This window comes from Tachypleus tridentatus, chromosome 3, assembly GCF_004210375.1.
Source record: "Tachypleus tridentatus isolate NWPU-2018 chromosome 3, ASM421037v1, whole genome shotgun sequence".
NCBI classification, from domain to species: Eukaryota; Metazoa; Arthropoda; class Merostomata; order Xiphosura; family Limulidae; genus Tachypleus; species Tachypleus tridentatus.
In genome coordinates this window covers 93,426,722-93,440,886 of record NC_134827.1, presented here as the reverse complement: position 1 = coordinate 93,440,886, position 14,165 = coordinate 93,426,722, and the positions used below count along the sequence as shown (strand labels likewise).

The 14,165-nt window shown below is 33.3% G+C and overlaps 1 protein-coding gene across 2 annotated transcripts in view; it reads left to right on the top strand.

Moving 5' to 3' along the window:
* Positions 1–12,452, top strand: part of LOC143247488 (lysosome membrane protein 2-like) — a 102,453-nt gene extending 90,001 nt beyond the window's left edge. Inside the window, exons 12-14 of one of the 2 annotated variants that reach the window (XM_076495719.1) lie at positions 747–899; positions 5,354–5,469; positions 8,862–12,452. In XM_076495719.1, the coding sequence (XP_076351834.1) occupies positions 747–899; positions 5,354–5,452 (252 nt within the window). In that variant the 3' untranslated portion in view covers positions 5,453–5,469; positions 8,862–12,452. The remainder of the gene's footprint in view (positions 1–746; positions 900–5,353; positions 5,470–8,861) is intronic. The other variant, XM_076495718.1, reaches the window with a different exon arrangement.
* Positions 12,453–14,165: the final 1,713 nt, after the last annotated feature.

Here is a 14,165-nt window from a genome sequence, read left to right as displayed (position 1 = left end):
TAAACTGTTCTTATCCTCTTACAAATGTTGAGTCTTTCAAATGAAGTAATTTCGATTAATCAAAATATGAAGCTCGTTTATGTAATTCGTCTGAAATAATGAAGAATTTGTACCAGTTATCCCCCACTGTTTTCAACACCTTACGTAAACTACTGCTTAGCATGTCGCTCTGACCATTTGTCTTTTCCACAGTTTCTTTCAGTTAATCCATAGTTGTTAAGTTGAATTACAGATACCCATTTCACAACTACCAACGATTTCTTTAAAGAACTGCTAAATAGTAAATTCTAATAAGTTAATAATTAGAAAAAAATAACATTTTGTCAAGTGTGTGTGTGTGTGTGTATAATATACCTAAATATTTCCAAATGTACTGGTTTACATAACAATTAATACCTTTAAATATAATATGTAAGAACAAGTTTTAAACCCTCTCCTAGAAAACATTAAGTGGTTTAGACGACTGATTCTACATCATACTAATGCGACAAGGCCATTATTATTAATTGTGAAAGAGTTTTGAAAAGGTACAAGTTTTACTTTTTGAAGATTATAAATTCATTCTTCAGGTTTTATTTTTGTATGTGTACAGACTACAGTTTACAAACTATGCTGATTCAATGATAAAGTATACGAGTCCATATAAAATTATTCTGTACAAATATCCAAAGGGCAAAACAAGCTTTCAATGTTTTAATATCAAGTTTTACATGCAAAATTTCTTACAATACTTTGTTACTTCGCAGTCTGCAGAAATTGACGAAACCTCTGCGAATTTGTTCAAAAACCAAGTACAAATTCCGATGAACCTAGGCACGAGCATTTTGTTAGCAGCTATAGTGCTGGGCACTTTGTGGACTGTAGTAGCATTAGCAATAACAGCGTTCTACTGTAAACAAGTGAGTATATCAAAATTCTTTCGAGTTTCTTTAATATCACGTAAGGATTATACGTGAACGGTTTGTTTTCTATAAAATTATTAAAACTGTTAATACATAATGTGGTTTATGTAGTTTCCATAACGCTTACAGTAGCTTTGGGCTGTGGTTTTATTTTTATTACATAATTATCGAATTTGCAATAACACTTGGTTTTGAGACACGGTTCTTGACGTCACATTCTCACAAAAAAAACTGCTTACGAAAACCGTATTACTTCGCTTCACTCGGGGATATAGCCCTTATTCTTCGATATTATTAGTATATCATTTTAATAGAAGTATTTACCAATTTTGAGATATAAATCACTTAAATTGCAATTTTTTTTTTCACATTTCTTTTAATTTGCTAGTTTCGGATTAAAAATCGGGGACATGCGAAAACAGCGTTTCGGATTTGTCTTTTGCTTTCAACAAGCCACTGCTCGAAATCTAGAATATTGTTGAAATGTTATGTTACAGGTTGTAAAACAAATATATGATAAGGAGAATGTTTGGTAAGTACGTGTTCAAACTTCTTGTATTTGAATGAGGAAACAACGCATAACGAAGATTCATTGTGATTTCTCTCATTCAAATGTTACAGTTGTGTGCTTTGATCAATTGGAGGATTGGTTTATTATAATACCACTAAATCTGTTGTACTGAGCTTCAATATCAGGGACAGACGTATTTTCTTCAGTTTTAAAACAACCCAAAATATCTTGGTCGCAGAATTTCCGAAAATAGGACATTGGTAAAGAAAATATATGTATTAAGGAAAAGGTAAGAAAATAATAATTTTATGTAATATTTAACCACAACCATAGTGTTTCTGTCTCCGACTTAGTGTTGAACTATAAGCTCTTAACAAGAAAGATGTTACTGTTCAGTTTAACACTTCCAAACATCTCGGTTTGATGTAGAAACGTAAATTCCTCCATAACTGTAAAATGTAGTTTATAAGTTAAGATTTACTTATCTTCGTTTCACGTACACAGAAGAGTCTTGTGTTTAAGAAGGATTTCCTAGTTCTTTAATTCAAACTGAAATTTCTACGAGTCGTCTCAAGTCAGAGATGTCAATAAACTATCAAAAATACAAATTGTAATAACGTTGCGGCTGACATGATGCTTGAAACGGTTGAGAGCTTGACAAGTGTAATTCAATAATTGAAGAAACCTGTGAAACAACTCCAAGTAATTATTGAACAACCATCTAATCAGAAATAATAACAAATGAGTGATAATTAATGCTATTTACAACATAGCTAGTACTCGCGTCTTGAGAAAGCCATTAAAACTTGTACCAAGATACGTTTGTAAGAATGGCGAGGCCCCAGTCTGAGGATCTCGGGTTCAAATCTCCGTCACACCAGACATGCTCGCCCTTTCAGCCGTCGGGGCGTTATAATTTTCGATCAATCCTAATATTCGTTGGTAAAATAGTAGCCTAAGAGATGGATTGTGATGACTAGCTGCCTTACCTCTAGTCTTACGTTGCTAAATTACGGACGGTTAGCGCAGATAGCCCTGGTGCAGCTTTGCGTGAAATTCAAAAACAATAAAACATAAATGAAATCTTAAACAAAATCTGTCCAAGAATGAAACGTGTTGTGCTTTTTTTATAGCAAAGTCACATCGGTCTATCTGTTGAACCCACCGAGGGGAATCGAACCCCTGATTTTAGCGTTGTAAATCCGTAGACTTACCGCTGCACTAGCGGAAGGCAGAATGAAACAAATCATAACTCTGTCAGGATATAATACAGGAACAACACGAACTAACGTATTAAAACTATATAAACAATACATACGACTAATTACAGACTACGCTTGTCCAGTCTGGATCAATGTGGCTTTCAAGAATATTAAAATTAAATTTAAAACAAACAACTACAAAATGCAACACTCACTAGCGCTTACAAAGTTCCCCGCTCAACAAACGAAATTCCCATACAAACACGCACATATACTACTACTCCACGAAAGACTTCTAAGTAGATCATTGACTTTTAATAAAAACGAAATGTTGCACATTATATCGCTATATCAAACATGCTGGAAATGAGCCGACGTATCTTTCACCCTTAAATATGCACTATAAGTTTAGTAATATGCCACCTATCGGTAGATATACCTACTTCATCATATTATTTTATCATATAATGTAGTACTTATGGAAACGCACAAAATAATCCAACAACATGAAAAACATTGTAATATATGAACTGTCTATATAGGGAGCGTGTCCCAGTGCACATGATGTACGTTTGGACATAAGTGGACATGGTCCTGATGGGGTTTTTGATTTCATTTCAATGAACATTTGTGAAAGTTAATACCCTCTTTTATTGTGCGTCCAACATTTAACCGTTGCCCCATACCTAAAATATTAACACTATAAACGGGGAAAGAAGAGGTCAAGATTCTACTTAATCCTCACTAAATACCGACAGTTAGAAACGGGGAAAGAAGAGGTCAAGATTGTACCTAACCCTCACTAAATACCGACAGTTAGATACGGGGAAAGAAGAGGTCAAGATTGTACCTAACCCTCACTAAATACCGACAGTTAAAAACTGGGAAAGAAGAGGTCAAGATTGTACCTAACCCTCACTAAATACCGACAGTTAAAAACTGGGAAAGAAGAGGTCAAGATTGTACCTAACCCTCACTAAATACCGACAGTTAAAAACTGGGAAAGAAGAGGTCAAGATTGTACCTAACCCTCCTACCGACAGGTAAAAACTGGGAAAGAAGAGGTCAAGAAGGTACCTAAACTACCAACAATGGGAAAGAAGAGGTCAAGATTGTAAACCCTCCCAGGGGACCTAAATAGAAACAAGAGAGAATCGAGAAGAGGAGAAAAACTGCTACTTGGAGTTCCTAGGTAACAAACTATGGACCTATATGAGCACAAGAATGGAGTTGGAAGGTAACAAACTATGGACCTATATGAGCACAAGAATGGAGTTGGAAGGTAACAAACTATGGACCTATATGAGCACAAGAATGGAGTTGGAAGGTAACAAACTATGGACCTATATGAGCACAAGAATGGAGTTGGAAGGTAACAAACTATGGACCTATATGAGCACGAGAATGGAGCTCCAAGGTAACAAACTATGGACCTATATGAGCACGAGAATGGAGCTCCAAGGTAACAAACTATGGACCTATATGAGCACGAGAATGGAGCTCCAAGGTAACAAACTATGGACCTATATGAGCACAAGAATGGAGTTGGAAGGTAACAAACTATGGACCTATATGAGCACGAGAATGGAGCTCCAAGGTAACAAACTATGGACCTATACAAGCATAAATGCCTTTCAGACATCGACAACAAACGTTTATCCAAAGTTGTAATTTTTGCAAGTCTGTTTTGTTTTAATGCTATTTAAATTACAAAAACAAAGTTGTACAACAACAACAACAACAATAATAATAATATAATATCAATAACAGAGTAAAATTATAATACCTGATTACCAAGTAAGCAATTAAAGTGTTTTAAACTCAGGCATTAATGCCGTTTTAGAACAAACCATTATAGCTATAATACTTGTCATGTGAAAAATATAATGCATGTAATTTTAAGATACCGATTTTTTTCATGTTATATGCATGTTAGAAAACATTGAAACTGGTGTTTACTTCAGGGTTAGTGGATTTCTTGTCGTTTTGTTTTTATATCAAGAACGTTTCTTATAACAACTTACTTTCCTTATGCTTTACTTTCATTGTTCGAAAAGAACAACCCTGCTAAAGACATTTTCGTGAATATCGCATAAAGTAAAATCGTAATTTTGAATGTCTGTAATTGTTCCGTAGTATAAACACCCTGAACAATGTCCATCAGCGGTAAGTCTGAATGCTAAAAAAATCGAGTGTCGATACGTACAATAAACACAGAGCAAAATAACCTGTTGTGTATCTTTGTTCATAATAACAAAAATTCTATATATCTTTCAAAATTAAATTTTAAATTGGGAGATCACTAATGTACATCAAGCAGTTCACGAGATTGTTTAGTATAGCGAGTGCCATACGTAACATGAACGTTTGATCACGTTGTGACGTCACAGATGTGCACTTCAGCCAAGCGTTGTCGAGGGCCTCGGTGTCAAGATTTTAGATTACAGATCACCTTTGTACTTTCATACGGTGCCCTTTGTCATTTACCAATTGCGTTTGTCCAATTCGTGAATAAATTGTTGTTTTTGTTTTTTGTGCATGTGTTAATAATACCTCTATTTTTGTACTTTTTCCTTATTTTGTTTTAATATATTGTTGTCTTTGTATTTATTTTGTTTTAATACATTGTCCTTGTACTTATTTTGTTTTAATACATTGTTGTCCTTGTACTTATTTTGTTTTAATACATTGTTGTCCTTGTACTTATTTTGTTTAACCCGTTCTCCCAACATTCTCAGCTGAAAGCCCCACTAGATTTCTTTCCCTTCCTACTCAGGAGGTATACCAGTTTGACTACCAGCCCTCCATCTGACGATACCACCAAGAATACTCAATAGGATTTCAAATAGTTGAGGTAATACTCCAATAAACTACCGTTATGAAGTCTTGTAACCTCAACAGTATTATTTTGTATTTATTAAATGTTATAATTAAAAGCTTGTTATTATTCGTAGTTGTATTTTTATAAAAAAAAATTATTCAAACTATGCCAACAGATGGCACAAATTAGGTTAGGTTTAATTTTTGTTTTTTCCTGCTTTTGTTATGTTTTATGGAATTCATATTTTAAATTGATTAAAATATTTTTAATCTCTTTTATCCCTAGTAATACTAACATCGTCTTCGTTTTTATAATGTTCCTCTAATAATGAGTTAGAACTATGGACTTACAACACTAAAGTCCGGAGTTAAATTACCCTGTGGACACAGCATCTATTTCAATGTATTTTGCTCTACAACAGACGAACGATTCTCTAACGTTTCTGAGGAAGTTAATATCCTAGAGATAAGTAACTTAAAAAACTGGTACCCTTTCACAATCAGTGTTTTAGCAATTTTTACTTTCTATAATTGATTTCAGCAGTAAATAACAGAACCAAGAAACAAAGTTTGGGTATGTTTGACTAATTTGGATCCAGGTTCATGCTTTCATTCTTTTTCCCCGTAGCCCAAAGTAGTGTTGAACATTAATACAACGTGCAACGTTACATGCTTTCGCTATTGATGTATTTATTTAGGTTTAGATTTCATTTTGTTGTGTAAAAGTTAGCTTTGTGTTAAAGTGTATGTGATTAGAAGTGTTTAGTCTTCAGCACGGAATCCACGTCTGTTTTTTCCGTAACATGCTAGATAGAAGTTAGCTGTTAGAAAATGTCATAGTGCATCACGAGCTATGGTAATTCATATTTTAAAGAAAACGTGCCATAATGAGATTACGAACCACTTTTATACAGAATTTTTGCATTACTTGAACTGGTCATCCCACTCCTCAGTGACTCAGCGGGAAGTCCCGAGGACCTAGTAGTGAGTAGAACGCAGCCTACTGTGCAGTCTTGTACTTAACAATACAGGGTGGCCCGTAAGTCCCTACACATCCAAATTGTGTTTAAACAACGTTATAATACTAATGATGAGTTGAAGGCAGCTGTTACCGCGGCATTTGGAACAATAACCCCTGCTATGCTGAGGAAAATGTCTCACAGAACATGGCGTCGCATAATATTATGCAGCGAGAATGAGGGACCGCACACAGATACACTGGATACACAAAATATATGGATGGGTAGGGACTGACGGGCCACCCTGTATATACATTACTTTTGAAATGTATTGTACGGTTAAAGTGCAACACCAGTTTTGCACACAATTGTTTACTATTAGGATTATGGTTTCTCACATTAGTTAACTAAACATGCTATGGGTAGACCGCGAAACCATTTTTGCTCTAAATTATTTATCATTATTAGGAGCTTTTATTTTGGGCTAAAACTAAACAGTAGTCTTTGTGTAACAAACTCAAAGCATGTACAGTACAATTACAAAGTACTCCCCTCATTGTTATACTAGCATGATTTCTGCATATATTGGATGAGTGTTATTGGTAGTAGAATTCTTTACCAGTAATAACTAATATTCATTGAAACAGAATTCCTTAAATGTTCTCGAAGTAGGTAGGTAATTTTATATGTAAATAACAATGTCTTTATGTACACCCAGGATCTGCTATTTGAACATCTATAACAATTTCTGTATCATAATAAACCTCATTGTGAAGTTTATTAACCTATTGATCGATATTTATACGTTAGTATGCTTTATATAATGTATAACTCGAACATTTCGCAATCAAATGGTTAAAACATGGTCTTTAAAAATGTTTCAACCGTATGCTTTTATCTCGTACCAGGGACGTCAAAAAGTAGTGATTTTAATAACTAGAAAGTTCCTGAATCTTTGAGACTTTCAGTATAATATTTATAGTTTTATCTGGAAATCTTCATCATTTGAATTACTCCAACAGCTTCTTAGCTAACTAATTTCTGCATATGTTGAAAGAGTGTTATTGGTAGTAGAATCCTTTATCAATGACACGCAAACCGCTGGGTATACTGGTCCATTATCTCATCTATTTTGCAAATATCTTCAGCAGCCTCAACATAAAAAATACCCAAAACCGTCACACTATCTACCCAATGCTTCATGGTAGATGCTATGTATTGAGGTAAGAATCTTTCGTCTTTTTTTCCGCAGTATGTAAAACCTACGCTTTGAATCAGATATTCCAAGCTTAGACTCATCTGTTCATAACGCCCTTTTTCCAATCATCAAGTCCAGTTTTGAACTATTTAGCAAATTTCAGTCTCTTGACATTATTGGGAATCAAAGTACTAGTTTGTTTTTTTAACTTCTACAGAACATTCTTGTTAAATCTTTTCATACTGTTTATCTAAGCACTTTGGTACATGGTTATTTATCTCATGTTTGAGATCGGTCGCAGTCTTTCTTCTGTCCTCAAAGTTGCATAAACGAAGGTATTTAACATCAGTATGTTTACATTCAGGTGTTTTGCCTCTTCCTTCCCTATTCCCAAATATATCGTCTCGGTCTCACGAGTTAAGGTGCACTTGACAGTGTTTTAACATTTCAAATCTGTAGTAATTTGTTGGAGAGTCCAGCCAGCATTACGTAAAGCTTTTATGTGAACTCTCTGTTTAACTCTATATAGTCAAGATACTGCATGGGGATACCATGACAGTTATTTGAGACCCTAAATTTGATCAGTATGTTCATTCAGACAGAACTCTTATGACATACCCTTGTATAGGGAATTCTGTAGAATAAGTATTATCACTCTGTGTCATTCAGTTGTCAACAGGAATCAGCGAAGTATTACTATAGTGTTTAACTTTACATTCTGTAATGACATGGAATAATTAGTTACATAATATATATAGAATATGATAAAATATTCTCTTTTACTAACACTTTTGCATAGTACTGTAATAGTACTCTAATAGCATTTGAAAACACATTTTAGTAACTTAATTATAAGGTTGATATACAGTTTATACATCTTGAAAATAATTTTTCACATGCAAAATGCCGTAAAGGTTCCTTCGCTTTTTGAAAATATATTTATCTACACAGTAGGTGACCATATATTTGAAGGGGTTTATGCTATTTGTTAATAAATAGTAATGCCATCTGAAAACAGTTATGATAATAACTATATTTTGTAGTTCACAAAATGTGCTAACTCGTTGTCTCATGTTTTACAACTATTCATATATGTCAAAAATACGAACAATTAATTGCTAATATATTATTGTTGTTTCTTTATGTACTTATCTAGATTAGCTTCTCTCATTGTTGTTTTCAAACGTTAGCATTTGTAGTGTTTTAACTAATACAGTGTATGATGGACCTTAGCAATAATGTAATTTTCATTTTGTTTTAATAATCTAGGCAAGGAATAAAAGGTTGAATGTACATCAAAGCCAAGAACCATTGTGTACTGCTTCAGGAACATTGGAACAAAAAGTTCCTGGGTCACCTGCTTCTGACCACATCAAATAACAGAAGATTTTTTTTCAGCGAGACTCCTAGCCTATATACAAGTGTTTAACGCTTTAGTAAAGTGAAATTGCTTTTTAGTTACTATTTGATTCTCCAATGTTTCGTTTTTACGCGCGATTTGTTTAGGGTTACTGTACTTTTCTAGTTTTGTTCGTGCGCAACTACTGAAATGATGAAATTATCGAAGCAAATATTACAAGCGTGCAAAGAACGTTTAATACATGTGTAGGTAAATTTGTCGGTAACATGACAACTGCCCACTCTAAGCCATTAATATAACTGACAAAAATAAAAAAAACCAACAACACGTGTTTCTTGTATTTCATGGAATTATTTATGTAAAGCTGTTTAGGTAGCATAAAATAATGCTCAGTTTTGTATATCGTAATGAAATGAATACTGAGTTATGTAAAGTGAATACTATAAGATTTACATGTAAGACACTAAAATCTTGTTACATACACAGCAAACGAGAGGGTTAAATAGTTTTACATAATTCGTTCTATAAAATATAAGAAATACGTCTTTTTTTTTTCCTATTTTACTAGGTTATATCAATATAAGATGTGGCTAGGAGGAACAGTTGTCCTACAACCAATTTTTTGTACAAAATTACTTAGACTAAGTTTTAATACCATCTCAATCGAAATTGTTAATTTTTATGTGTTAAACTTCAAAACGTCAAATACAAAACAGTTATAACTCGCTATATGGTAAATAAGTTTTAAGACAGCTTGAAAGTACATTGTGTCGACAATATTTTTTTTTCATCCTCAGATGACCAGTCAAACCGTCTTAAAACTTTTAAAGCAGTCACAATCAAATAATGTACTGTAACAAGGTTAATTATATGGTTTAATTAAACTGATTGTGTTACAATCGTATGTATAACAACGAACGGATAAAATAACTGAAGATTATAAAAGTATGACGTAACGCACGACATTGTATATACAGCTAAGAGTTTAACATAAATCAAATAGTTTAAAAAATGCGTCTCTTGTGTTTTCGTTCAACATGCTGTAAGAGCGCTGACAATGGCTACAACACGTTTTCTGTCACTTTTCGTGTGAAGTCCTAATTGGTATTTTATTATAAAGATATACAACAACATGTTTTGTGTTCTTCTTGAAGCTAAAGATATTATTACGATCCAATTCTGCGTACGACTGTAAAGTATTTCATGGATCTTTTTGTGACCTCGTATCCAAACTCTTGTACTTCTGTTTAATTTTTACTCATTTAAAACACCGAAAATTCGTAAAACTTCTGATTATAAAAAGTGTTTTCACGTTTAATAATTCGATTTTTATATGGAAAATAAACAAGTGAAATATTTACCGTGTTTCTCCGAAAATATGACAGGGCTTATATTAATTTTCACTCCAAAATATGACACTAGGGCTTATTTTCGGGGGATGTCTTATTTTGATATATTAAAAAAATGAAGTTACAAAGTAAAACTATTAAACTAACCATTTAAAATAAATTATTATTAAACTATTAAACTAACTGATTAATACTTAAACAAATTAACTAACTATTAAACTAATTAATAAATTAATTTTTTTTTATTTCTTTTCTCTTCCTGCCACTCTTAACTAGGGCTTATTTTAAGGGTAGGGCTTATATTAAAACTATCCCCAAAAATCACACTAGGTCTTATTTTATGGGTAGGTCTTATTATCGGAGAAACACGGTAGTTAAAATGCACGTATGTAGAAAACTTTTATCGTCTTGATCTCGGAAATTTGTATCAGATTTTTTAACGTTGTTGTAGAACATGCTTTTTAGAATGTTTACGAAGCGAAAGATTTAGCGTGAAATGGTTGATTTAACGTACGTATAAATGACATTCATGTTCCTGAGACTCGAAGTTTTATTAAAAAAATGTTTGCCGTAGGTGTACGTATACCTTGAATGATTTGTGCAAGCAATAATCAGTTATCGCACGTGATATCATACACATGTTGTATCATGTTTTGAAACTCGTTTTGTAAAACTGGCTGAGCTCGCTGCTTCTGTTACTTATTTTAATTTATAACAAACATCAAATGAATTAGCTTTAAGTAGAAACATAAGACAGTTGTTTGTAATTTGTGTGTTTAAATAAGCTTGCAAAATGAAGACTTGTGGTGGTGAAAGGTTAAGATAAACGAATAATTTGAAAATTTAATCAAATTTATAAAGGGAAGTAATAAAACAAATTATTTTACATTAAACAAGACTGTAACATAGACAAACCAATGAAAACCATATTAGTTCTGTATTATGCAAAATTTAAGCATTATCTGTGTCTTCTAAACTACTGTGGTGCCTTTCGAATTGTTTGAATGTTAAGTGGTTTCGTTTTATCGCGTTTAGGAAGCTGTAAGTCGGTCACTATGTTTGTTCTTCCTTTGACTAATTTAAGATATTAGTATAGGTAAACCGACCTAGTCAATTTCTTTCCTGAGTTCATGTATTCACATTTCTAACGTCTGTGCCAGTCCTCAGCTGGGAATGTTCTTAAGCAGTGATTGTGTGATAGTTGTTATTGAGTTACAAATTAAGGCGGGTACAACTTAAGAGAACTGTATGTGAAAATATAAAAGCGCACACGTACAACGTTTTGTACAAACAATCTGAAATATTTCATGCTTAAGTTTTTAGATATCTAGTTGTAACGTTAAAAGTGAAATGTTCTAACCATCTAGATCCTGACTTAAAATTATTTATAACAGATTTGAATGGCAGGAAATGCAAAATTTTTTGGCAGCTTGATATTTTAAATATCAATGTATATTCGTGAAACAGAATTCTAAGACGTAATTACTCGGTAATTAAGGAATCTAACTCTAAATACCCTACATCGAAGAATTGAGTGTAAGTTGTTTAAAACTGAATAATTGAGTTTGTAACTTTAAAAATAAACTGAAAACGTAGGTTATATTGAGTGTATGTGTACACGCACGTCATTATGTTGTTTTATCGGAAACAACTGCAAATAACCAAACAAGAATCATGCAAATATTGTGTATTTTCATGCCTAGTTGCACAATTTGCGAAAACTGATGAATTTTATTCACCTAGATCTACTAATCTGACATATTTTGTGTATCATTGTAATTAATTAGGTTAAAATGCGACACTTCAGAATAAAAACATGTTCAATTAATAAAAATTAGCTTGTAGAGTATAGAAAGAAGCCAGACATTACTACAGATCTTACTGTGGCTCGAACCTTGCCAACAATGTTTATTTTCCTGCACGCAATTATTCTAAACAACGATTTACTTTAAGTATACAAGTTAATTAGACACTACAGTTTTGAAATATCGAAAATCAAATAAAAATGTTCCTCAGTGCCTTTCTCAATATTCTATTCTAACTATCTCGACCATCTCTCACCTTGTTTTTCGTGTTGTATAATGACAACACAAAAAACTGTATTTTAACTATTTCAAGTGGTAAAAAATAAAAATTGAAACTTTTTGATTAAAAGTGTTGGTTGTTGTTTATTCCTGTGTAGGAAATTAACGTCTAATATTTCTATTATAAGTTAACCTAAAAGAAATATTTTCAAATTTCACATTCTACCAGCGGCATATCAATATAACACATGTCGATTGAAAGCGTCTTTAAGCCCGGCATGGCCAGGTGGTTGAGGAACTTGACTCGTAATCTGAGGGTGGCGGGTTCGAATCTCCATCGCACCAAACATGCTCGCAATTTTAGCCGTAGGGGCGTTATATGTGACGGGCAATCCCACTATTCGTCGGTAAAAGAGTTGGCGGTGGATGATGATGACTAGCTGTTTTTTCCTCTACTCTTACACTGCTACTAAATTAGGAACGGCTAGCACAGATAGCCCTCAAGTAGCTTTCCGCGAAATTCAAAACAAAACGATAAGTTATTCGGACTGAATATTTTAACAGTTGAAGCATACAGTTACAAAATACACTGCAATATTTGGTCATCACTAATAGGTAATGGTATAATACACGTTGCTAGTTCAAATAACAGTGAGACGAGGATTATATTATGAAATGATTCGATGTTTTGCTTTCGAAGATTCTAAAGTACTCGCATGAATGACCGCTCTACACTTGATTTTAAAACGTATTAGAAGCGCAACTAAATCCGAAACGATTTTACGATGCTTGGCCGAGTCGCTGCAGGATCACAAGTTCTGAAAGAGAAACTCGGCACTTCTGATTGTTAGTTACTCAAAGTGGGATAACGTTTAGTTTTAATCTAATAACATATTTGCTATTCACAATATTCAAAAGCATTTATTTGATTTTACACTAAGCACATTTCAGTTAACTTTAATTTCCAGAAAATCAGATTATTAGACTTGCTTTGGGTGAACGAGTAATATAATAAAGTAACTATCGTTATTTAAGACGTAGAATGATTTTATTTTGAATTAAGTCCAAAGCTACACAAGGGGCTACCTGTGCTCTGCCCACCATGGGGATTGAAACCCAGATTTTACCGTTGTTCGTCCGCAGACATACCGCTGAGCCACTGGGGGGCTCAGACATAGATAAACTGTATTATTCACAATCTGGATAACTTATCCTAAGGACACATCTTCAGAGCGAAACATTTAATCAATAATTTATATATTTGTGTCTCGAATCCAGACAACTGTTTCTGACACACACACACACACACACACACACAGTTTCCTATAAATACGTGCCCCAAATCCGTTGGGATTACGGTCGTAACGGGATAATTCGGTAATCCATCCTTGACTCTCCAATAGTCAAACATGTGTCGATTGGAACAGAACAGGACGCGAGGTAATAATTATAGAACAAAAGGAAAAGACACCGCACCTGCTGTGGACACCTGTTTCTCAGTACGACTTCTACAGTAGAAAAAATGTAGGTACCAAGTATAAAAGGTATCGAGAAGTTATCAGGGCAACTCGTGCTGCAGTCATGTCAAACCACAGTGCAGAACAATGAAAATGTGTAAAGTATCAGAACCGTTAAAATGTGATGTTTATTTTTCCAAGAAAGCAATAGACTTATTATGATTTTTTATTATATAAGGAAGTCATTATTTTGAACAAAATGGTGGTTTGTGTTAAAAGAATAACACAATATCTTACTTTGATAATGTAATTTACATAAATTTTGATGGAATACAATAATAAACTGATTGTACACACAATGATTTTTTTGTTTACTATTTGCA